General features: G+C 40.3%; 1 protein-coding gene across 4 annotated transcripts in view; it reads right to left on the bottom strand.

The window, feature by feature from the left end:
• FARS2 (phenylalanyl-tRNA synthetase 2, mitochondrial) overlaps nucleotides 1–27,545 on the bottom strand; it is a 397,026-nt gene that overhangs the window by 5,201 nt on the left and 364,280 nt on the right. The window contains exon 8 of one of the 4 annotated variants that reach the window (XM_056521086.1): nucleotides 9,813–9,911. The exons of the other annotated variants lie outside the window; for them this stretch is intronic. Within the exon in view, the coding sequence (XP_056377061.1) occupies nucleotides 9,857–9,911 (55 nt within the window). The 3' untranslated portion in view covers nucleotides 9,813–9,856. The remainder of the gene's footprint in view (nucleotides 1–9,812; nucleotides 9,912–27,545) is intronic. 4 annotated transcript variants of the gene reach the window in all.

The raw sequence follows: 27,545 nt of genomic DNA, 5'->3' as shown, positions 1-27,545 counted from the left end.
TAGGTCCTCACTTACTGGTGGAGTTCTGTGAAAATTTTGGTTAAAAAAGTAAGTAAAAAGACAGACATTTCACTCTATCAAAGGGGTTATGTAGGAATAGAGAAACAGAGCTGATTTCTTTCAAAAACAGCTCAATGACTGTCCCCAGGTTGTGTGTGGTATTACAACTTAGCTCCATGGCACACCCAACCTGGAGACAGACGGGGAGCGAAATTAGCTCTGTTTTCCTATTCCTGCATAACCCCTTTAATGTTGTGCACCAAAATTTCCCTGTCACTTTCAACTAGTTTTCTGAAATGTTGGCATGGTTTTCTATAAAATAGTTTGCCCTGTTTTTGGCGTCTTTTCACAGTGTAATTTTTCACTTTTAACAGAGAGGATTAATAAATGAAAACCACCTAAGTTTCTCGACATACATAAACATTCATGAATATGAGGGAAAAGAAATTCTCGATAAAAAAAAATGGAAGGAAAATTTAAAAATAGTAAAAAAGAATTTTGTTTTAGTTTAGAGTAGCTTTCCATATGAAGCACATTTGTCATACTAAAATGCTGTGTGAGGTTATTTACATTGACCCCACTCATAACAAACCTGTTCTGGCCATTCCGTGTTTCAATAAAATGCCTAAATGTACCACTAATAGATCAATTTCCCATGGGGTTTTGCCTAGTGTCAGATGTGCTTTGTTGGCATCAGGACCAGCTATTCCCACACGTACATGATTAATTTTAACAAAACATGCATTTATTTCAGAAAACATCAGAGAATTGCTTGTAATAGTTTGTTGTTTTTTTTTTTTAAAGACTGTTTTCCTGACAACCATGTTGGTCCTTCTAAAGACAAAGATGTGTATTGTAAACATAAAACATCTCTACGGGAGGGGTCTTAGGGCTTCCTGCCATGGGATCCTAAGAATGAGCCTTGCTTGCAATGATATACTGATTACCGTATTTTTCGCCCTATAGGACACTCCGGCATATAAGACACACCCAATTTTAAATGAGGAAAATGTAGAATACAATGTAAAGTATAGGTCACAGTGATCTTTAACCAGCGGACCTCCAGATGTTGCAAAACTACAACTCCCAGCATGCCCGGACAGCCGTTGGCTGTCCGGGCATGCGAGGAGTTGTAGTTTTGCAACATCTCGAGGTGCGCAGGTTGAAGACCACTGGTATAGGAGGTAATACTCACGTGTCCCCGCCGCTCTGGACCTGTCACCGCTCGTCACCGCTGCCCTGGATGTTGCCCTCCATCGCTGTCGCCGCGTCCCCAGGGTGTCTCCATCGCTCCGGAACGTCTCTGCTGCCCGGTATCCTCGCTCTCCGTCGCCGCCATCACGTCGCTACGCACGCCGCTCCTATTGGATGAAGGGGCGGCGTGCTGACGACGAAGGAGAGCACCGGCCATGCAGGGGATCCCGGCACGGAGCATCCACAAAGGAGGCAGGTAAGGTCCCTCCCGGTGCAGCCAGGTTAGTGTCCCTTTCGCTTCAGACGCGGTGGTCAGCTTTGATCGCCGCGTCTGAAGGGTTAATACAGAGCATCACCGCGATCAGTGATGTCCTGTATTAGCCGCAGGTCCCGGTCGTTGATGGCCGCAGGGACCGCCGCGATAGGTGTGTATTAGCCGTATAAGACGCACCAACTTTCTCCCCCCCCCCCCAAGTTTTGGGGAAGAAAAAGTGCGTCATATATGGTGAAAAATACGGTATATTAAAACAATACACACTGTCAACATTTGGTGTAAAGAGTTTTGGACCTGTCAGGATCAATGCTGTCACTTTTTTAAGTAGTATTGCAATAACAGTAACTACAACAATACGTATAATTTAGAGTTTGAGGCAAAATGGCAACGATATAAGAAAAAAAAAACTATAATTAAAAATATGGTAAGTAAAACCTTGTGGTACAAATACAAATGGACTGCTTCATAAAGTACAGCTTGTAAAAAAATTAATAAATAAAGTTAGGCCTCACGCTCACAGCTTTATAACCTGTACTGTGGCACATGCTGTCCATATGGATCTGTACTATCAAGAAGTAGAAACTTCATGTACCACAGCATTGTGCATCTGCTTGGTACTGTATTCTTACTTGAATGGAATTGCCAGATGTGGCTTCCCTTGGAGATGACATCTGGTTGATGAGTTGGAGAAAATGGATCTATATCAATCAAATGATCACTGGACTGCAAATACAGTATTTACAATCGGGTATTAATGACGTAACAAAATGAGTTTTGCTACATCCATTCAATAGGTCCAGATTGACTGTAACTACTACTTTGAACAGATAATACCACAAAATAAAAATGTTAAAAGCCAAAATTATCTGTAACCTAAAGCTGCATTATCTAATATATTGTGTAATCACAAACCATAAAAATGTAAAGGGGTACTCCCCTGGAAAACATTTTTTAAGTCAACTGGTGCCAGAAAGTTAAACAGATTTGTAAATTACGTAACTCTTCCAGTACTTATCAGCTGCTGTATGTTCTTTTCTTTTTGAATTTCCTTTCTGTCTGACCACAGTGCTCTCTGCTGACACCTCTGTCCATTTTAGGAACTGTCCAGGGTAGGAGCAAATCCCCATAGAAAACCTCTCCTGCTCTGGACAGATGTGTCAGCAGAGATCACTGTGGTCAGACAGAAAGGAAATTCAAAAAGAAAATAACTTCTTCTGGAAAATACAACAGCTGATAAGTACTGGAAGGATTAAGATTTTTAAATAGAAATAATTTACAAATCTGTTTAACATTCTGGTTGAAATAATTTTTATTGGATTTCTTTTTTTGAGAAATTTACAACAAAGGAAAGATTGGCCAAAGAAAACCACGTGGCCAAGGAACAATACATAACAAATATAACACAGTTATATAAATATTACTAAAGCGATCACTCAGCTGTATGTAGAAATATTAATTTGCAGAATGATGTCTTTGGATGTTGCGGATATTATAGACATATCCGGTAGATCATTATAGGTCATCTTGAAAAATAAAAACATCACATAAGCAGTTTTAAAGTATTTTATAGTCATACCTATAACTCTGCAGCGAAGAATAGGATTTTTCCTTACTAGATCCCGTAGTCCTCCCCTCTCTCGTCACAGGAAGACTCACCGGAAATATGTGCAAAGTGTGACACCCAGTAATCATAAGTAGTAATGGGTAGTTAGAGTAGTACCATTTAATAATATAGGATGAACATAATTTAATGGAATGGATCCCAGAACAGCATGAAATCTAATAAAACCGTGATAGAAGTGATGTGCATGGTTAATTAGCAACACCTAGCCCAGTGGATAGTGCTTCGTCCAGGTCTTCCATCTTGACTCGCAGGTCCGTCTGTTGTTTAGCTTCCAAGCGTACGTCGTTTCGTAAAAACAATTGGACTTGACTGCTTCTATAATGTCAGCTGTAGAAGGGACAGAAGAGGATTTCCACCTAGCTGCAAGTTGGGATCTGTAGGCTATTAGGATATGGCATAAAGGTGTTCTATAAGCGGTGTCTGCTGTGTGAAGGCCTATGTTTAAAAGTACAAGTTTGTTGGATATGGATAATGACTTGTGTGAAATCAGTTGTACTAATTCCTCCACACCTTTTTTCAATGTGTGAAGTGCAGGACATGACCAGAAAATGTGACTTATGGTGCCTGTCAACCCGCATCCCCTCCAACATAGTTGGGAACATGAGGGGATCAGTTTAACATTCTGGCACCAGTTGATTTACATTTTTTTCCCATGGGAGTACCCCTTTATGCAAAACAACATGTAAACTGTATATCATAACAAATTATAAACTGAAACAGCACACACAGCTGTAAATATGTATTTGATGATGTTTTGTCCGAAATGTTGTATTTATCATTTCCTATTACTTCTCTTCGGGCTTACTGGGTAGAAAAGCTTTTTGCATTTCTTCCTACCATTCTCAGTCTTCTGTTTAACTTCAATTATTCAATATATTTGTCCTTTGATACATTTTTTCTTAAATAGGAAAAGTGTTTTCTCATGCAAGAGGAGAAACATATAACAATATCTAATTAATTAACTAATATTAATTTTTAATGACTCAACATAACAGTGTACAGATAACTATTTAGGTACTGTACATCTAATGAAATCTAATAAACACATTCATGAAGTAAACCAAACTTGTCTAGGCCATCTTTTCAGATTGTTATTATATGGTCATTGTTGTTTCAAACAACTTGCCGCCATGAAATTCCTAACATTTATTTTACTCACCTTATAACCACCCCCACCCCGCTTCTTATTGATCGAGTCTCTCATAGTTGTTTGTTCTCGGACATCTAGTTCTTATCTTTAAAACAAATCATTTTTAGCTTGGGCACCTAAACCAGTTTGTTTTTCACCTCTTGCTCTTTAGCTTTTGGCCTGGTCTTCCATTCTTGTTCTTTCCCAAGTACTTAGGTCTTAGCATCTGGTCCCCTCCTAGTTATTTTCTTTTTATGGTTGTTTCAAATGTCTAGTTATCTCATTGGCATTTATAAATATTTAATCTGATATTTAACCATTTATCGAGCATGTGTGAAGGAATCAAGTTTCTATGAGATGCCTTACATCCTGACACCACTGATGGTTTTTGCCAAAGTAAATTGTCCTTGTTTAGTAGTGCGTTTTAACCCCTTAAGGACTCAGGGTTTTTCCATTTTTGCACTTTCGTTTTTTCCTCCTTACCTTTTAAAAATCATAACCCTTTCAATTTTCCACCTAAAAATCCATATTATGGCTTATTTTTTGCATCGCCAATTCTACTTTGCAGTGACATTAGTAATTTTACCCAAAAATGCACGGCGAAACGGAAAAAAAAATCATTGTGCGACAAAATCGGAAAAAAAACGCCATTTTGTAACTACGCAGTGCATATTTCGGTAAAAATTACACCTTATTATTCTGTAGGTCCATACGGTTAAAATGATACCCTACTTATATAGGTTTGATTTTGTCGCACTTCTGGAAAAAATCATAACTACATGCAGGAAAATTTATACGTTTAAAAATGTCATCTTCTGACCCCTATAACTTTTTTATTTTTCCACGTATGGGGTGGTATGAGGACTCATTTTTTGCGCCGTGATCTGAAGTTTTTATCGGTATGATTTTTGTTTTGATCGGACTTCTTGATCACTTTTTATCCATTTTTCAATGGTATAAAAAGTGACCAAAATACGCTTTTTTGGACTTTGGAATTTTTTTGCGCGTACGCCATTGACCGTATGGCTTAATTAATGATATATTTTTATAGTTCGGACATTTATGCACGCGGCGATACCACATATGTTTATTTTTTATTTTTTTTACACTGTTTTATTTTTTTTATGGGAAAAGGGGGGTGATTCAAACTTTTATTAGGGAAGGGGTTAAATGACCTTTATTAACACTTTTTTTTTACATTTTTTTTGCAGTGTTATAGGTCCCATAGGGACCTATAACACTGCACACACTGATCTCCTATGCTGATCACTGGCGTGCATTAACACGCCTGTGATCAGCATTATCGGCGCTTGACTGCTCCTGCCTGGATCTCAGGCACGGAGCAGTCATTCGTCGATCGGACACGGAGGAGGCAGGTAAGAGCCCTCCCGGTGTCCGATCAGCTGTTCGGGACGCCGCGATTTCACCGCGGCGGTCCCGAACAGCCCGACTGAGCAGCCGGGTCACTTTCACTTTAGAAGCGGCGGTCAGCTTTGACCGCCGCTTCTAAAGGGTTAATACCGCACATCGCCGCGATCGGCGATGTGTGGTATTAGCCGCGGGTCCCGGCCGTTGATTAGCGCCGGGACCGACGCGATATGATGCGGGATCGCGGCGCGATCCCGCTTCATATCGCGGGAGCCGGCGCAGGACGTAAATATACGTCCTGCGTCGTTAAGGGGTTAAAGACTACCTGTCATCAAACCATATTTTGTAAGCTAACTCAGATTACATTCCCTAAATTCTCTTAACAGCTTTTCTGCCCTTAAAAAAAATTCCGAGCTTTAACAAGCTTGGTATCTTACCTTTTCCCTTTCTCAAATTGGGTGAGCTTCTGGGAGGAGAAAGTGGTTGTTCCCCAACAGGCGCAACGTCATTGAAAAGATGTGCCTTGCCATGCCCCACACGCACTTCCTGAGTTTGGACTTCTGCAAGTCCGGTAGGAGACCAAACTAACTGTTTGACTTGCAGCAGGGAACAGAACAGAGCCACCTAGTGGCTGTTTTTTTAATCACATTAAAAACATATAAAGGTTGAGAATTAAAGGGGTACTCCGGTGGAAAACTTTTATTTTTTTATTTTTTTTTAAATCAACTGGTGATTTGTAAATGACTTTTAATTAAAAAATCTTTTGTGTCAGCAGAGAGCACTGTGGACAAGACAAAAAATAAATTCAAAAAGAAAAGAATTTCCTCTGTAGCATACAGCTGCTAAAAAGTACTGGAAGGGTAAAGATTTTTTAATAGAAGTCATTTACAAGACTGTTTAACTTTATGGCACTAGTTGATTTAAAAAAAAATAATGTTTTACACCGGAGTACCCCTTTAAAAGTACAGAAGTCCAAGTAAATAGCAAAGTGTCTTATAATTACATAAGGAACGGACAATATATTAAAAGTTTAGTTTGGTGACAGGCACTCTAAGTTTTATATCTTTTATGTATTCTTCCTATTCATATAATTGAATATTGCTTATGGATTGTCTAATGATTTATTAGGTGCTTGTGTTTGAGAACATTGACATGCTTTTCCAGTGGGAATGTGAGAATAAAATAGAGAATTGCTTTCAGTAACTGTATGGACGTGAGAAAGCAAGCATGTAGCTCTCCAAATACATTGTCAGTTTAAAGTTACTTTCAGCATTAAACTTTGAGCAGCACTTCCCTAATGTGCACCTTCTCTCTATTAGAAGTTGTTGGCCACTAGGTGTCTCATTTCCATGCAATCTGCTGTCCACAGCCTGTCATCAGGGGAATTCTGTCTCTAGTAATCGAGACCAGGAGAAAACACAGGAAGTGTGTACCGTGCTTAAAGGGGTACTCCAGTGAAATACTTTTTTTCTTTTTTGTAATCAACTGGAGGCAGAAAGTTAAACAGATTTGTAAATTACTTCTATTAAAAAATCTTAATCCTTCCTGTACTTATTAGCTGCTGAATACTACAGTGGAAATTCTTTTCCGTTTGAAACACAGAGCTGTCTGCTGAATCACGAGCACAGTGCTCTCTGCTGACATCTCTGTCCATTTTTAGGAACTGTCCAGGGTAAAAGGAAATCCCCATAGCAAACATATGCTGTTCTGGACAGTTCATAAAATGGACAGAGATGTCAGCAGAGAGCACTGTGCTCGTGATGTCAGCAGACAGTTCTGTGTTTCAAAAAGAAAAGAATTTCCGCTGTAGCATTCAGCAGCTAATAAGTACGGGAAGGATTAAGATTTTTTAATAGAAGTAATTTACAAATCTGTTTAACTTTCTGGCACCAGTTGATTTAAAAAAAAAAAGTTTTTCACCGGAGTACCCCTTTAAGATGCTTTATGTGTTGGAGAGGTGGATAGAGAAGACAACTGTTTATTAGAAATATGTGAGCTTCACGAAGATATGCTCATTTCCTGAAATATTGATAAAAATTTCCTCCCTCTCATCTCAGTAGAAAAAAACAGCAGTTTCAGTATTTAGTGTACACCCTGCTTATGTACACAGTGCTGTCTCCTGTTTCCAATCCCCCTTTCTTTTAGCTTGTCCTCAGAAACAGCTTAAAGGGGTTATGCAGGAATAGAAAAACAGAGCTTTTTTCTTACAAAAAACGCACCCTGCCTGTCTTTAGTTTGGGTGTGGTACTACAACTTGGCTCCATTCACTTCAATGGAACTGAGCCGTAGAACTACACCCAACCTGGAGACATACAGAGTGTGGTTTTTGAAAGAAATTATGTCTGTTTTTCTTTTCCTGGATAACCCCTTTAATGCTTAGTTTAACTCCTGCCTTGCTGTGTTGCTGCTGTTTCTTTGTTTTTTGCTTGCATAGCACATTGCAAAACCAATGCATGAGTTACCCCTTATCGCCACATATAGTAGTGTACTGTGTAAATCATCCCCCCATCACAGTGCAGCCTGTTTAACCCCTTAACGACCAAGGACGTATACTTACGTCCTTGGCCGGCTCCCGCGACCCCGCGTCATATCGGGCATGTATCTGATGCCGGGACCCGGGGCTAATAGTGCGCGGCAGCGATCGCGGTGCCGCGCGCTATTAACCCTTTAGACGCGGCGTTCAAAGTTGAACGCAGCGTCTAAACCGAAAGTGAAAGCTGCCCGGCTGCTCAGCGGTGAAAATGCGGTGTCCCGATCAACTGGGACACGAGCGGAGGTCTTCTTACCTGCCTCCGGCGTGTCCCTTCGGCGATTGATTGCTTCAAGCCTGAGATTCAGGCTTGAGCAATCGACCGCCGATAACCCTGATCAATGCAAAGCTATGGCTTTGCAGTGAACAGGGTATAATATCAGTTGGTATGCAGTGTTATAGGTCCCTATTGGAGCTATAAGACTGCAAAAAAAAAAGTGTAAAAAAAAAAAAGTTTATAAATGTGATTTAACCTTTTCCTTAATAAAAGTTCAAATCACCCCCCTTTTCCCATAAAAAAACACCATGTAAATAAAAATAAATATAGACATATATGGTATCGCCGCGTGCATAAATGTCTGAACTATAAAAATATATCATTAATTAAACCGCACGGTCAATGGCGTACGGGCAAAAAAATTCCAAAATCCAAAATAACGTATTTTTGGTAGCTTTTTATATCATGAAAAAATTAATAAAAAGCGAGCAAAAAGCCTGATCAATACAAAAATGGTACAGCTAAAAACTTCAGATCACGGTGCAAAAAATGAGTCCTCATACCGCCCCATATGTGGAAAAATAAAAAGTTATAGGGGTCAGAAGATGACAATTTTAAACGTATACATTTTTCTGCATGTAGTTATGATTTTTTACAGAAGTACGACAAAATCAAACCTATATAAGTAGGGTATCATTTTAATCGTATGGACCTACAGAATAAATATAAGGTGTCATTTTTACCGAAAAATGGACTGCGTAGAAATGGAAGCCCCCAAAACTTACAAAATGGCGTTTTTTCTTAAATTTCGTCGCACAATGATTTTTTTTCCGTTTCGCCGTAGATTTTTGGGTAAAATAACTGATGTCACTGCAAAGAAGAATTGGTGGCGCAAAAAATAAGCCATCATATGGATTTGTAGGTGCAAAATTGAAAGGGTTATGATTTTTAAAAGGTGATGAGGAAAAAACGAAAGTGCAAAAACTGAAAAACCGATGGTCCTTAAGGGGTTAATGCACTTTTACCAGTACTATATCATGGCATAGAAAATTAAGTGGTGTGCTGTAACTGGACAGGAAACTAAAAAAGAAAGTACCTGTGTGTATACTCCTGAAAAAAAACTGCCTAACTCTGGCCCCTCCCCCTGAAATAGACAGTAAGATTTTAAAAAAAAATCTGTGCACCTTAACCCCTTAAGGACATTTTGACCATAAATGGGCACTCTCATTAAAACTACTTTTTGCTATTGCACTCCTTATGGTAAATAAAAAATCTTCTAATGTACTTTGTTTTATTTGTGTTTAAAAAAGCTGCCACTAGGTGTCTTCCTACTTGTTCAGAGCACATTTTACCCCATCTTTTGACAGACTTTGGACTTCTGCTGGCCTGGCAGAAGTTCAAACACAGGAAGTGCAGTCTGGAGTGCTGAGGGGGGGTGTCCAGCCTTATCCAATCATAGCTCTTCTCACACTTAACTGCCATATGCTGTTGGTTGCAAAGAAGTTCTCCCCTGTATGGCTTCAGGTGAAGTCACGCCTGCTGGGTAATGCCCCTTCCCAGTCTTTGAACCTGAACCTGAGCAGAAAATACAAAGCAATATCAAGGTAGAAAACTATAAAATAATAAAATAAAGCCAGGGGGTGGTTTATCATGATGGGGGCAGTGAACTGGGAGGATTATAACATTTATTAAGTTAATGAGAGGTACTCTTTAAGGACCAGGACAATTTTTATTTTTGAGTTTTTGCTTTTTCCTCCTCTTCTATTAAAATCCATATATCTTATTTTTTCTCCTACAGACCCATATGAGGGCTCATTTTTTGCGAGACTAATTGTACTTTGCAATGACCTTTGTACTTTGTAATGTTCATTTTACCATTAAGATGTACCATGAAACCAAAAAAAAAAATTTTGCAGGCAGAAATGTATTAAAAAAACTTCAATTTTGCAACTTTTAGGGGGTTTGGTTTGTATGAGGTACACTTTATGGTAAAATAGTTTTTCTATTATTGTACCACTTTAAAGCAAACTTTGTTTTAACAAAATTCCTATGCATAAAAATCTCCTTTTCTGGCCCCTATAACATTTTTATTTTTCCATATATACGGAGATGTATGAGGGCTCATTTCTTGCATCGTGATCTGTAGTTTTCAGCTGTATGATTTTTGCTTTGATGTGACTTTTTGATCGCTTTAAAAAAAAAAAATCCTGATATATGATGTGATTAAAAATGAGTATTTTTTACCGTGGATCATGAAGATTATGGGGATGATTTATCAAACTGTTTGAGGGAAAAAGTGGAGTGCTTTTCCCACAGCAACCAATCACAGCTTAGCTCACAAGCTCTGATGAAGTGAAAGCTGAGCTTTGATTGGTTGCTGTGGGAAAATCACTCCACTTTTCTTCTCACACAGTTAGATAAATCTCCTCCAATATTTTAATAGTTTGGACTTTTACACACGTGGCGATACCAAATATTTTAACTTTTTTCTTTATTTTTCTTTTTTTGTAAAATGGGAAAATAAGGGTACATTGGTCCCTTAACATACGATGGTAATTTGTTCCAAATAAACGATCGTTAGTTGAAACCTTCGTATATTGAGGAATCCGTGCAATGTAAAGTATAGGACAGTGGTCTCCAACCTGCGGACCTCCATATGTTGCAAAACTACAACTCTCAGCATGCCCGGACAACCAACAGTCTATGATGTAATCAGATAGGTAGGTTAAGCATATATAAACATATGAGGCAGTTTGTGCGCTGCACCACTCACCACCTGACAGCCGGCAAATAGAGCGGGGTCCCCGCAGTTTTCAGAGGAGATATGCGATCTGGGTAGCAGTTACACCACTACTGAGGAAGGGGACCCCCCCAAAAGACATTTGGCATTGCTGTATACGCCAATACTTAAAGACCACCTGCATATGAACTTTCAGATATATTCACCAACCAACATATTTTTTTCCCACTCGCAACTGCTGAAACCTCACTACTTAGGTACCACTGTACCACGCGTGCAATCCTCAGCATGAGGACGCCACCACTCCCCGCTGCATCCACCACCAACCACTGCTACCAACTACAGCCACTTCCATCACGGCTGGACGCACGTCCGTGCCCTCCTGCAGCAAGATCAGATTGCGATAAGCAGTACACTCCGGAGCCGTAGACTAACATTGCCAGTCTGCAAGCATTAGGAAGAACGGCTCTTTACATTGTTGTACTGCTACCCAGAATGCATATCTCCTCTGAAAGCTGCGGGGACCTCGCTCTATTTGCCGGCTGTAGGGTGTTGAGTGGTGCAGTGCACCAACTGTCTCATATGTTTATATATGCTTAACTTACCTATATATACATTTTTATGCAGGCGGTCTTTCAATGGACTTAATACTGACTTATTTTTTTTACTATTATCATTTATTGCTAATTCATATGTACAGTCATGGCCGTAAATGTTGGCACCCCTGAAATTTTTCAAGAAAATGAAGTATCTCTCACAGAAAAGGATTGCAGTAACACATTTTGCTATACACATGTTAATTCCCTTTGCGTGTATTGGAACTAAATCAAAAAAGGGAGGAAAAAATCTCATAGTCTCACACCAAACTCCAAAAACGGTCTGGACAAAATTATTGGCACGACGGACGACGGAGAGGAAGGTGAGGACCCTCTCGACGTCTGCTTAGCTGATCGAGACATCACGATTATGTCACAAAGGTCCCGATCAGCTTCGCTGAGCTGCCGGGACAGTTTCACTTTCATTTAAGAAGCAGCAATCAACTTAGATTGTGGCATCTAAAGGGTTAATGGCGGGCATTGGCCCGATCGGCGGTGCCCGGCATTAGCTGTGGGTCCTGGCTGCCCATAGCAACCGGGATCCACAGGGTTTAACCCATTCTCCCCTGGTGAGAATTCTTTAAACCCTGCAAACGGGACCAGGGCGAACAGGTACGCCCTGCGTCCTTAAGTACCAGGACGTCAGGGCATACCTCTATGCCCTGTGTCCTGAAGGGGTTATGTCCCCATAGGGGACTTTGATATTCAATTATTAGATTGCACTTACTGTATAATGGTATGCCTATGGTGGCAGGAGGCAGGTAAGGGGACCCTCCTCCGCCGTTTTAGCACGCTGAACCCCCGCCATCACCTCATGGGGGTTCTTTGAGCCCCTCTGAGCTGCCTGAGATTTTTAGTTCACTTTAGACGCCGTGATCGGCATTGATCATGGTGTCTTATGGGTTAATGACCAGCAGCAGTTACAGAACTCACTGTTCTCAGTGGCTCAATAACAGCAGCAGGAGCACAAAAATCCCCTGAAACAGCAACATACAGGTTTTTCAAAATCTTTTCAGGAGAGCATCTACAATGGCATATACACAATGAACAGAAGCAGATGGTTCCACTCACTGTGTAGTGGTTGTGCCAGGTGAAAGCAGAGCAGCTGCCATTCGCTTTGGAGCTGTGCTGCGGTAACCTATGTCTGTTTTAGCATAAACTATAATCCCCCATAAAATACAGTTCTCCTTTTTGTAATAATGTTGATTTGTCTTCTTCCTCTTTTACTTCTACATGAAATTTATAGATAATTTGACAACTGGGCATTACCATTCCTTTTGTCAACAATAACATCCCTACACAACCGTCAAATTAGTTCTGACAGGTTCTTTATGGAAACATCTTGTTTACAATACAGCTGTGAATGCGGAATTGTCAAATTATGATTTAAATTGTTTAATATTTGCTGAAAAAATATGTCAGTAAATATTAAGAACCCTATGCTCTCCGCTGGGCTCCAGTTGTTTTAGGTGTTTCCATTGGAAAGCATAGCAAATGTTCTGCTGTGTAGTACTCAGGGATGCCACTATCAATTTACATTAACCTCAAATTAACACTTCCACATCACATTTAACCAATGTCAAGCCTTTAATATTATATGCTTCAATCCGTCTAGTATAACTTAATACTTGCTTCTAAATTATTTATTCATTTTGTTTAAAGTGAACAATCTCCTTGTAAATTCCATGTGTGCTGTAATATTGACAGAAAGAGCTTCCAGGAAGCATATAATTCCAGCCCTTTAGCACTCCAGCTATAAATCCAATTAGGTGTGAACAGAATTTAGCCCATATATGCCTTTAATAACAACAAATCCCAGACGAATATAGAAAGGTTTTCCTTCAGTGAGGAGATCGATTTTTTTTTTTTTTTTTACCTTGGAGATATGTCTGGTGAACAACTTCTTCCATTATAAAAAATGAGAAATTGACATTTAGGGCATAAAAAAGGCATTGAATCCTCCTGCCTCTTTGTGGCATCAGCATGAATGCTTTACAGGCGTACCATACAAAGTACTAACTGGGTTCTATATCTGTATCTATTTGACTCTATTGCCCTCATTAAATCACAATAGTCGTTTCATTGCTCCTCTTACCCCCAAGATTCATGAAACGCTAACTGAAGACATAAGGTCATTCAACTGTCTAATATGTCTGTATTGAATTATCTACTTTTTTTTTTTTTTTTTTAAAGAACAGTTCATGTATATCCAAACCAATCTGCAATGTATAACTACAAATCTACACAGCAGTTATAATTCAGAATTACTGATTTAAATCTCTAAACATCCTCCAGAATAATAGTTTTAAATAGTAATATTTCTTAAGCCCCCATAAGAGGGAGATTTGCAGCTTACTGCATATAGTATATGCCGATATACATTGAACAATGCCCCACCTTGACTTGCAATTGGCTGAGGGGGCTGTGTGATACTACGGGCCTTGACGTAATGATTTCTGAGTTGAAGGGGAGCTCAGCCGAGAAGGTCACCGGAGGCACAGGTGGAGTGCCGGAAGGCAAATTTAGCTTTTATTTTATTTTTTTTATAGATTTTTAAGTAGGCAACCCCTTTTAGTAGGCATTATCACTTTAAAAAAAAAACTTTGGACATGTTGTAAAGACATTTTTGATCAGTTTTGATCGGTTGGGATCTGAGTATTCAGACCATGATCAATAGCAAGGTGTCGGTAATTTTACCTGGGCATCATATCTCAATTTTAAATTATGGTGAACAAAAAGTATTAAAATGATGACCTTATAAATTGCCAAAAAATATAAATTATGCACTATGCAATTCACATCTTAGCCAACTATTTCTCAGATATATTAAGGTATTTTCAATATCAGTAACGCTAGGAAGGTAGTTTTGCAATATATTAAAATAATGCACAGGAATTATAAACATATGCAGATTTAATTAATAAACATAAATGAGTAAAATAAGAAAAAAAATGCTAAAAGTTGCACAATGGGACATCTGTAGGGGTGCCCCTACAGATGTCCCATTGTCTGTGCAGCTTATTGCACAGACGTCTTCATACAGTAAAACTACAGTCACAGAAGTTAGTAACCATGTCACAACAGAACATCAGTTATAAAGTTAGTTCAGATATTTTTTTGAGATTCATGTTATCTAACATCTTATTTCTCAAAATATAAAAATGGAAGTGAAAAGTTAACACTCCACCCACTTTAACTCATTACACATGACTTTGGGTGAGAACCTTTTTCAGACACTGTACAAGATATATAATTTATGGCACTTACATTTAGAGGAAAAACTTAGAAGTTTCCTTGTAGCAATATAATTTATACCAATCAGATTTGCTGCCTCCTTTTCCTGTCCCTCTTGTTTCCTTTAACTGTGCTCCCCTAAACACTCGATCTTTGTGCAACAAACTCACCCAGATTCGTGACTCATCTATCACTTATTCTCTTAACCTTCTAACACTGCTTTCCCCGCTGCTCTAACTTATGGTGACCTTCACTTTTTCCATACCCCAAATTTGACACCAGGTATGGTGGAGGAGTTGGGGTGCTTTTCTCCCCACAATGCAGTTTTCAGGTCATTCCTCTATTACTCTCACTCATATTTCCCTTGTTTGAGGTTCAAACCTACAAACTCTTCTGTCCATTTTACCTCAGGGTGGCGGTCATCTATTGACCTCCTGGTGCTCTTCACCTCGACAAACAAATATATTTCACCTCTTATTTCCTCTCTGTCTAACAACCCAAAACGACTTTTTAAACACATTCAACTCTTTTCTTAGGCTAAAAGTACAGACACCAATTACTAATCTCTGTGCTGAAGACCTGGACACATCATTTTAAACTAAAATTGATGACATTCGTAACTAAATCCTCTCCCAGTCCCCCAAAAGTTCTGATCCAATTCCCGGCCACAATTCCTCTTCATTACTCTCAGTTTTCGAGCCCGTAATGGAGGATGAAGTTTCCAGGCTCCTCCCCTCCTCCAGCCTCTATATCTGCTCTAGCGACCCTATGCTCTCACACCTCATCCAGTCTCTCTCCTCTGCTATCTGCTATATCTTCCGGTATCTTTCCTTATACCTTCAAACATTCTATCATAACCCCAAAACATCTCCTGTGCATCCAACTATCAACCCTGTATCTCAAAACTCCTGAAACGCTTGGTTTATTCCCACCTGATCCGCTATCTCTCTGAGAACTTGCTTCTGGAACCCTTACAGTCTGGTTTACGCTCCCTACACTCCACAGAAACGGCCCCAACCAAAGTCTCTAATGATCTTCTCACTTCCAAATCTAATGGCAATTTATCTCTATCGATTCTCCTAGACCTCTTTGCACTGTAGATCACCAACTTCACCTCAGTAGCCTCCGCTCCATTGGTCTTAAGGACTCTTCTCTTTCCTGGTTGTCCTCCTACCTCTCAGGCCGCTACTTCAGTGTCTCATTTTCCGGCTCTTCTACTTCTCCTCTTCCCTTTGCTGTAAGGGTTCCCCAGGGATCAGTCTTGGGTCCTTTACTCTTTTCTCTCTACCCATTCCCCATTGGAAAAACAGTCAGAAGAGTTGGTTTTCAGTACTATCGCTACACTAATGACACCCAACTCTATACCTCTTCTCCCGACATCACCCATGCACTCCTACAAAATACCAGTGACTGTCTTTCTGCTGTCTAAAACATCATGTCCTCCTTATATCTGAAACTAAATCTTTCTAAAACAGAACTTCTTGTATTTTCTCTATCAACTGATGTAGCTAAACCTGAAATTTTCCATCTCTGTATGTGGTACTACCATAACTCCTAGGTAGCAAACTCACTTAAAGTCTTAAAGTTATACTAGACTCTGATCTGTCTTTCACTCCCTATATTGTCACTTTCACCTAAAAAATATCTCTAGAATCTGCCATGATTCACTGCCGCCTTGACTATTTTAACTCTTTACTAATAGGCCTTCCCTTCTCTCCTCTCTCCAGTTCATCCTCAATGCCACAGCCAGACTCATCTTCCTCTCCAGCCGTTACACAGATGCCTTTCCCTTGTGCCAGTCACTATACTAGTTACCCATTCAGTCCAGAATAGAGTACAACATCTCACACACAACGCTCTCCCCGGTGCTGCACCTCCCCACATCTCCTCCTTTATCTCTGTCTACCATCCAACACATACTCTCTGCTCTGCTAATGATCTAACACTAACATCTTCTATAATCCAAACCTCTCACTCCCATCTCCAAGACTTTGCTCGTGCTTTACCAGTTCTCTAGAATGCCATACCTTGATCCCTCAGACTTAACCACAACATTTAAACGTGCTCTAAAGACACATCTCTTCAGGCAGGCCTATGACATCCCCTTATTGGCCTCCACTATACCCCTTTTGTGATTTTTGTGTCTTGGAGACATCAAAAGCTTCATATTCGACAGTCTCCCCCTGCTCTCTATGCACTTTAGACATTCGGAGATTAGCTAGTGATTGGATCACCCTCCTGTATGTAAACTTTCCTATTTATAAAATATGGCTGAACAATCGTATCAATAAAAGCACTTTATCCCTTCTGTTTCAACCCCACTCCTTGTAGTCCATAAGATCTTGCAAGCAGGGCTATCACTTCTTCTGTTTGAATTTTTTTAGTGTGTAATATTATTATGTCTGAAACTTGTCTTTATTTGTACCCCCAAATTGTTAAGTGCTGTGGAATTTGTTGGCGCTATATAAATAAATTGATTATTATTATTAGATGGCAAAGGATTTATCATAGACTATACTGTATGCATCGTATGAATGCATATTTAGAGCACACCCTATTTTCTGCAGAAATAGGTCTTAAAGTTGTTCTTTGGTATACAAAAAATGGTTCAAAAGATAGAGAATAAGTGTCTAATTGTGGGTGGTCCAACCCCACCACGCTCTCCTGCCTGGGCCCCCTCTGGCTCAACCCATGAAAGGAGCTATGTTAACCACAGCACAAAGCAGTGGCTGACAACTGCCCCTCCCCCCTGCATCTCTATGGGAGAGCCAGAGATACACTTACTCTGTATCACAGAGGTGCATGGAGGGGGCCCCCACTTCGTACTGTGGTTGATGCAGCTCCTTTCATACTAAGAGCAGTGGCGCCCGGCAAGAGATTGCAGGGGTCCCAGAGATCCTGTGATCAAACACTTATCCCCTTTGGATAGGGGATACATTTTACTAAGCTATGGTACTCCTTTAATCAAATGAGAAGGAATTTGTGTCTTACCAAGATTATGTGAGATTTAACTTTTGCATCTAGTAAAGCTGGGTCCCTCACATCATCATGGGTAGCCATGGTTTTCTCACCATGTGGACATCTCAGATGAGACCTGGCTGCATGCACTGAATGGCTTTCTAGTATTACCTCCCAATAGTATAAAGAGGAACTGCATTGATCTTTACCTGTTACAGGACATACTGCTCCTTTTAACACCGAGTGAGGTTGCCTCCATTTTTTATCCAGTGGATATTGTGCGTATGTATAAAGTGTTTTATGACTTTTATATGGAGGAACTTGTTTTATCTGTACTGGTGATCTTGTCATTTCTTTAATTTGGGTTGACATTTGGAGACTTTGGACCAATTACTATGGTTAAAGATACATTAGTTTTAACTTACAATGGTCGTAGAACCAATAAATACTGTAACTTGAGGGACTACTGAATAAGCAAAAAAAAATAATCCCTTGACTGTTTCTTCAATTTCTAATATCATATAAAATGTATCTAGTATTTTGGAGTGGGGAGAAAACCACACTACCTAGAAAACACCCACAGGAAGGATATGCAAACTCCAGGCAGATGTTGTCCTTTAGTTACTTTTTCTTCCTTTCTCTCCATGGTATTCTTAAATGTCTAAATCGATGGTAAAGTTCAAAGGCTTGAACAGTTTTCTGATTTATCTACTGTCCAGTATTCACAAGTATAATAGGACTATGAAAAAAATACATATTTAAAAAACTTTGTTATATTTTTTAGACAACTTTATTTTTTGATTGCTATGTTTTGGGTTGTTATTTAATTTATATAATAATATCATTAACATAAAAAACAGTCAAATAAAAATGTAAATATAGTAATAAAAATTTCTCCAAACATGTCTTGAAAGAGAAGAAACTACTTGTTCCTGTGGCTCATCAAACCAAAGTAGACTTAATGCACATTTTTACTGTAACAGAACTTCTAGTAAAACAGTACACATGAATACTAACAGAGGTATGTATGCTTTGCTGCACTCATGAACTATGAAATAGTCATGTCTGTTTAAACCCATACAGGACCTAGGGCGTATGGTTACGCCTTCTGTACCTGGGTCTTAAGGACCCAGGGCGTACCTGTACACCCGTGGGAATTTCGGTCCCCGCCGCGCACCGGGCGGGGAACGGATTGGGGCGACTGCTGATATCGATCAGCAGGCACCCCGTGCAAATGACCAGGGGGGTCATCAGACCCCCCCCCCATGTCGGCGATCGGCGCAAATCGCAAGTGAATTCACACTTGCGATTTGCGCCGATTCCGGGTCATACGGGTCTGTGGTGATCCAGTGACCGGAATACAGAGGGATCGCGGTAACAGAATCTAACTGAAGGTTTTCCAACCAGTGTGCCTTTAGCTTTTGCAAAACTACAACTCCCAGCATGCACGGTCTGTCAGTACATGCTGGGAGTTGTAGTTTTGAAACAGCTGGAGGTTTGCCCCCCCCCCAAGTGAACGTACAGGGTACATTCACACGGACAGGTTTACAGTAAGTTTCCTGCTTCAAGTATGAGTAGCGGCAAATTTTTCGCCGCAGCGCAAATTTCTAGCGGGAAACTCACTGTAAACCTGCGCCCGTGTGAATGTACCCTAGAAACACTACACTACACTAACACATAATAAAGGGTAAAACACTACATAAACACCCCCTTACACTGTCCCCCCCAATAAAAATGAAAAACGTATTGTACAGCAGTGTTTCCAAAACGGAGCCTCCAGCTGTTGCAAAACAACAACTCCCAGCATTTCCGGACAGCCACTGACTGTCCAGGCATGCTGGGAGTTTGGCAACCGCTGGAGGCACCCTGTTTGGGAATCACTGGTGTAGAATACCCCTATGTCCACCCCTATGCAATCCCTAATTTAGTCCTCAAATGCACATGGCGCTCTCTCACTTCAGAGCCCTGTCATATTTCAAGGAAACAGTTTAGGGCCGTACTCGGGAGAAATTGTGTTACAAATTTTGGGGGGCTTTTTCTCCTTTTACCCTTTATGAAAAGGAAAAGTTGGGGGCTACACCAGCCTGTCAGTGTAAAAAATTTTTAAATGTTACACTAACATGCTGGTGTTGTCCTTTACTTTTTATGTTCACAAGTGTTAAAAGGAAAAAAAAAAAACACAAAGTTTGTAACGCAATTTCTCCTGAGTACGGAAATACCCCATATGTGGGCGTAAAATGCTCTGCGGGCGCACAACAAGGCTCAGGAGTGAGAGCGCACCATGTACATTTGAAGCCTAAACTGGTGATTTGCACAGGGGTGGCTGATTTTACAGTGGTTCTGCCATAAACGCAAAAAAAGAAATACCCACACCTGACCCCATATAGGAAACTACACCCCTCACGTAATGTAATAAGGGGTACAGTAGTGAGCATTTACGCCCCACAGGTGTCTGACAGATTTTCGAACAGTGGTCCGTGAAAATGAAAAATGTAATTTTTCATTTGCACAGCCCACTGTTCCAAAGATCTGTCAAACGCCAGTGGGATGTAAATACTCACTGCACCCCTTATTAAATTCTATGAGGGGTGTTGTTTCCAAAATGGGGTCACGTGGGGGGGGTCCACTGTTCTGGCACCACGGGGGGGGGGGGGCTTTGTAAACGCACATGGCCCCCGTCTTCTATTCCAACCAAATTCAGTCTTCAAAAGCTCAATGGCGCTCCTTCTCTCCTGAGCATTGTAGTTCGTCCTTGTAAAAATTTTACATTTTGGGGAAAACTAGCATTTTAGTGGAAAAAAATAAATAAATCATTTACACATCTAACTTTAACAAAAAGTCATGAAGCACCTGTGGGGTGTTAAGGCTCACTGGAGCCCTTGTTACGTGCCTTGAGGGGTGTAGTTTCCAAAATAGTATGCCATGTGGTTTTATTTTGCTGTTCTGGCACCAGAGGGGCTTCCTAAATGCAACATGCCCCACAAAAACCATTTCAGAAAAACTCACTCTCCAAAATCCCATTGTCGTTCCTTCCCTTCTGAGCCCTCTACTGCGCCCGCCGTACACTTGACACATACACATATGAGGTATTTCCTTACTCGAGAGAAATTGGGTTACATATTCTAGGAAGATTTCTCTCCTTTTCCCCCTTGTAAAAATTCAAAAACTGGGTCTACAAGAACATGCCAGTGTAAAAAATGAAGATTTTGAATTTTCTCCTTCAATTTTCTGCTATTCCTGTGAAACACCTAAAGGGTTAAAAAACCTTTTGAATGTAATTTTGAATACTTTGAGGGGTGCAGTTTTTATAATGGGGTCATTTGTGGGGTATTTCTAATAAGAAGGCCCTTCAAATCCACTTCAAAACAGAACTGGTCCCTGAAAAATTTTGATTTTGAAAATGTTGTGAAAAATTGGAAAATTGCTGCTGAACTTTGAATCCCTCTGATCTCTTCCAAAAGTAAAAACATGTCAACGTTATGATGCAATCATAAAGTAGACATGTTGTATATGTGAATCAATATATAATTTATTTTGAATATTCATTTTCCTTATAAGCAGAGAGCTTCAAAGTTAAAAAAATGCAAAATTTTAAATTTTTTCATCAAATTTTGGAATTTTTCACCAAGAAACGATGCAAGTATCGACAAAATTTTACCACTAACATAAAGTAGAATATGTCATGAAAAAACAATCTCGGAATCAGAATGAAAGGTAAAAGCATCCCAGAGTTATTAATGCTTAAAGTGACAGTGGTCAAATGTGCAAAAAATGGCCGGTTCCTACAGTGAAAGTTGGCTGGGTCCTTAAGGGGTTCATGACCAAATCACATACAATATGCTAGAAAGAAATTAAAGGACATTTTAAAATTCTAATGAACCTGTCCTTACACAGTGTTTCTAAGTTCAGAAAGTACGTGAAAGATTAAACTGCTAAGCATACCAAGGGAGATTTATCAAGGGAATTAGAGGGTTTTTTTTGCTTACAAAAGTCACACAAAAAATTGCATGTGCACCTAATCAATTTTTTGTGCGACTTTTGTGGGTAAGCATAAAGTACTAATCAGCCCTACTTAAGCAATTTTCAGTTTTACTTTGCAGTGGTCAGGTGAATGTGAATGTCGCACGTAAGTATAAAAAAAAAAAAAAAAAAAAGGCACAAACCCCCTTAAAAATTTGCAAATGTAAGCCAGGTTAGGCCTGGCTTACAAACTTACCTTTGACAGCATTTTTCAAAAGTCGCACATGCGACTTTTTGTAAATCTCTGCTCCCCAGCCACCGGCCCTCATCTACCACCCACCCACTAGCTTTTACATGACTACAAATCCCAGCATGCCCTTACAGCCAGGTGGTAGATGCGGGCTGGAGGCTGGGGAGCGGAGCCTCCTGGCTGACAGAAATAAGAAATTACAACACTGTAATATCATATTTCCTGGGCAGAGCCGTGAATGGCCTGGACCGGCACATCTCCCGCCTGAGCTGCATGACTACAACTCCCAGCATGTCCTAACCGTTGGGGCATGCTGGTAGTTGTAATCATGCTACACAGGCAGAGATGTGCGATTGGATGACCAGCTTTCCTGGCTTGCTTGTCACCCACCTGCACATCTCCCATCACTCCGCGCCGCATGACTACAACTTTCAGCATGCCCTTACAGTGAGGACATGCTGGGAGTTGTAGTCGTGCGGCGCAGGTGGGAGATGTGTGGATGACAAGCCCGTCGTAGCATGACTACAACTCCCAGCATGCCCTTACAGTGACATGCTAGGAGTTGTAGTTGTGCGGCGTGGGTGGGAGATGTGCAGGCTTCCCTTAGCTGTTCCTAAACTACAACTCCCATAATGGGAGTTGTAGTTTAGAAACAGGGTTCCTCCGTTTGTTGCTAAACTACAACTTCCAACTTCGGAGTTGTAGTTTAGGAATAGCGAGCCTCCAGCTGTTGCTTAACTACATGCTTGCTGTTGCTAAATTACAACTCCCATCAATCCCAGACAGCCAAAGCCTGTTTGGAAATGTTGGGGGTTGTAGTTTACCAAGAGGTGGAGGCTCCCTGTTTGTAAATGCTGCTTTATGGGCTTCTCCCCAGGGGACAGCACAATAAACGTACTAACCTATTATCTGTGTATTTTTTTCTTCCCATTTCAGATCTGTGTATCCTGTGGACTACTTCAGATTCGGTGGACTGTGTCGATGACCAGCGTTTTTATTGTTTAAAGTTAATAAAATGGTTAACGAGGGCTTGTAGGGGAGTGTTTTTTTTTTAATTTACTTTACAGGCTTAGTAGTGGAAGCTCTCTTATAGACTGAGTCTACTACTAAGCCGGGGCTCAGCGTTAGCCCCAAAAACAGCTAGCGCTAAACCCTGATTATTACCCCGGTACCCACCAGCACAGGGGTGCCAGGAAGAGCCAGTACCAACAGGCCCAAATCATGAAAAATTGAGCTCTTGAGCCTAGGCGGTAACAGGCTGACATTATTTAGACTGGGAATGGCCGGTAACAATGGTCCTCGCCCACCCTGGTAACATCAGGCTGTTGCTGTTAGGTTGGTATCTGGCTAAGAATAAAAATAGGGAGAACCACACACTTTTTATTTTTCACAGCTGCAACTTTAGAGCAGAAAAGTCACAGAGGAGAGCAGTTGGTGTTACAAGTTACAAAGTGGTGTTCTGAGGTCATTTATTGGTTTTTGCTTGTGTGTGCTAAAATAAATGTTGTTTTGAAGTGATTTATTGGTTTTTGCTTATGTGAGCCAAATTTATTAACCCCCTGTGATAGATGTGTGATAGTCACACATAAGCAAAACTAAAGCAAAAAATAAAATAAAAGATTACAGAACTCGTTTACCAAAGCAAACAATGATAAATGTCCCTCCATATCCTAAATAAATTTTTTCTTTAAACAGGACCGGAAGTAAAACAAAAAAGAAAATCCACCACTAAAGTGCCTATTATTGTGCTACAGACAAGTAATGATGTTTTGGTATACTAAACATACCAAAGTATTTTATTATTTATCAAAAGACTGCATTGAGAGGTCTAGTGGAACTAATCCAAATAATGAAGTAAACTAATCTTTCTGACGCATATAATAAATTACTTAACCCCTTAACGACGCCGCGATCCCGCATCATATCGCATCGGTCCCGGCGCTCATCAACGGCTGGGACCCGCGGCTAATACCACACATCGCCGATCGCGGCGATGTGCGGTATTAACCCTTTAGAAGCGGCGGTCAAAGCTGACCGCCGCTTCTAAAGTGAAACTGAAAGTGACCCGGCTGCTCAGTCGGGCTGTTCGGGACCGCCGCGGTGAAATCGCGGCGTCCCGAACAGCTGACCGGACACCGAGAGGGCCCTTACCTGCCTCCTCGGTGTCCGATCGACGAATGACTGCTCCGTGCCTGAGATCCAGGCAGGAGCAGTCAAGCGCCAATAATGCTGATCACAGGCGTGTTACTACACGCCAGTGATCAGCATAGGAGATCAGTGTGTGCAGTGTTATAGGTCCCTATGGGACCTATAACACTGCAAAAAAAAATGTAAAAAAAAGTGTTAATAAAGGTCATTTAACTCCTTCCCTAATAAAAGTTTGAATCCCCCCCTTTTCCCATAAAAAAAATAAAACAGTGTAAAAAAAAAAAATAAACATATGTGGTATCGCCGCGTGCGTAAATGTCCGAACTATAAAAATATATAATTAATTAAACCACACGGTCAATGGCGTACGCGCAAAAAAATTCCAAAGTCCAAAAAAGCGTATTTTGGTCACTTTTTATACCATTAAAAAAATGAATAAAAAGTGATCAAAAAGTCCGATCAAAACAAAAATCCTACCGATAAAAACTTCAGATCACGGCGCAAAAACTGAGTCCTCATACCGCCCTGTACATTGAAAAACAAAAAAGTTATAGGGGTCAGAAGATGACATTTTTAAACGTATAAATATTCCTGCATGTAGTTATGATTTTTTCCAGAAGTGCGACAAAATCAAACCTAAATAAGTAGGGTATCATTTTAACCGTATGGACCTACAGAATAATGATAAGGTGTAATTTTTACCGAAATATGCACTGCGTAGAAACGGAAGCCCCAAAAATTTACAAAATGGCGGTTTTTTTTCGATTTTGCCGCACAATGATTTTTTTTTTCGTTTCGCCGTGCATTTTTGGGTAAAATTACTAATGTCACTGCACAGTAGAATTGGCGACGCAAAAAATAAGCCATAATATGGATTTTTAGGTGGAAAATTGAAAGGGTTATGATTTTTAAAAGGTAAGGAGGAAAAAACGAAAGTGCAAAAACAGAAAAACCCTGAGTCCTTAAGGGGTTAAACAGCATGGGTCAGATGAAAAAAAAAAACATATGGAGAGAGAAATGACAGAATTGCCAGTTTTTTCCATATCACCGTACCAAACAAAGTGAATCATTAATTTATAGCTATCCAAAATGGAGGAAAATGGATGGAAAATGTAAAAAGCTATGGCTCTAAAAATGTCGCAATCAACCTAGTGCCAGGTCACCTAGAATATGTTCAAGTAGTTTCAATGAGCTTTTAAGGCTAAGTTATTGTTAAAGTCACAGCAACATGCAGTAACCCACAGTAACTAACAGCTTTCTATGGCTTAGCATGGTAGTGCAGTCACACTGCTGGGATCTGTAGTGTATAATCACTGAACAGTACTGCAAGTCAGCACAATGTACAATTAAACTGCTACAATGCTTTGCGTTGTAGTGTAAAATCTTTCTCTGGCTGGGCTTTATTGTTAACCCAGAAGACAGAGGTAAAGTGGCAAGAAAGGCCCAGTCAACAGTCACACTTACAGCTAGAAATGCTTTTTTTGTTTATCCCAGCAAGACCAGCTCTGTTTTTTGTTAAACTCAAAAAAATACAAGTAAAATACAGTATAGTGCAGTCACACAGCTGAGATCTCTAGTGCCGAATTACTGTACACAGTACTGCAGGTCAGCACCACACACAATTGAACTGCTACAACCCTTTGCTTTGTGCTGTAGTGTGAAATCTTTCTATGGCCTGGCTCTGTAGTGCTGTCTCTACAAGATCGTGGTCGCAACAGTGTCCTTTTAGACTCACCCCTTTGCAGTATCCTGGTTGGCCTGGGAGCTGTATGCAAGCATAGAATAGCTAACTTGCGGTCATGTGATCTTGCTGCTAGCTGAAAAGTATTCTGGGCTACCCTGACATCATCTTAGTGTTCCTACTTCCTCATCCTATGCCTAAATGACACCAAAACTGGTCTTTCTCCTTTCTCCTATACTAGCTCAGTTTCCAAGTTTGCACAAAGCGTTCACTGAACATGATTTTAGACAAAGTTGTAAGCAAAACCAGATTCTACGGGTTCAGTTCGTTCATCTCTAGTTGTAATCTAAAAAGCTGCTCTCAAGACAAGAAGATAAAAAAAAATTATTTTACACGTTACAAAGCAGCCACTTTTGTTCTGGCAGTATATTAAATCCTGAAAAACATGTCTTTCATAAAAGTGATTTGGTTCTCACTGCCTTTCTGTACTTGAATTTTTTTTAATTCTTTATATGCAGCCAAGACATTTTTTTTATTATGATGCTTCTGAAACTTCAAATTCAGCCCACTTTAAATCTGTTGCGTATACTCTGGAAACCAGTTATCAGCTACGAGGAGACGTGATTTATTCTGCAAAATTATTGTTCTGTGATACTCAGAAGACAGAATATAAAACATTTGGTTCAAAATCATAAACTGTTTGTTTTACAATTTTAAGACACTGTGACTTCTCAGTTGACATATTGGTGTGAGAATTTTCTTTTGGTGGTGGGGAAAATATTTAAAGGAAATCTGTCAATAGTGTCACCTGCACTAACTTGTCCATACCGACAGATAGTGCAGGTGACACTGATGACAATGGTACTCACCTTGTCCCGTTCCGTGGATCTTCGGTAATCTCCTCCGTTAGCTCCACTCCGGGCACCCGGCTTGGGGCATGGGCAGAGCTTACTGACGTCACCGCTGCTTTTCTCTCACAGTGGGACCCAGCAGGGAACAGCAGTGGCGACGTCACTAAGCTCTGCCCATGCCCCAAGCCGCTGCTGCTCTCTGCAGGGTCTCACAGCAGTGGTGACGTTAGTAAGCTCCGCCCATGCTCCAAGCCAGCTGCCGGGACTGGAGCTAATGGAGGAAATTACCGGAGATCCCTAAAACAGAACAGGACAAAGTGAGTACCGTTGTCATCAGTGTCACATGCACTATCTGTTGGTACCGACAGGTTAATGCAGGTGACACTGGTGTCAGATTTCCTTTAAAAAGGCACTCCAGATAAAGAAAAAAAATTCAAAAAGTCCTGCACTACTCAAGTTAAGATAACTTATCCTTACATGTTGCACAAACCTAATTTTAACATTACTACTCAAATTACTGGAACCAAGGGCTCTATAAAAATAAACAACAATAAAATAATAATAATCATCTCTCATGCATTAGGCTATCACAACACAATAAATTGCTGTGTTTGGTTAATGCATTCAGGATAACCATAGTTACATCCTAGATGCTGCTATAAATTCAAGCAGGAGCTATCAGGCGTTACTTCCCAGATGGTACCTGGTCCAAGCCAGTGGGTGGTGGAGGAGTAAAAATCCAGTTTGTAACATCTCTGGGAAAAACAATCAACCCAGAGTAAAGCTTATGT

Source organism: Hyla sarda, chromosome 5, assembly GCF_029499605.1.
Source record: "Hyla sarda isolate aHylSar1 chromosome 5, aHylSar1.hap1, whole genome shotgun sequence".
NCBI classification, from domain to species: Eukaryota; Metazoa; Chordata; class Amphibia; order Anura; family Hylidae; genus Hyla; species Hyla sarda.
This window is presented reverse-complemented; position numbering and strand designations above follow the sequence as displayed.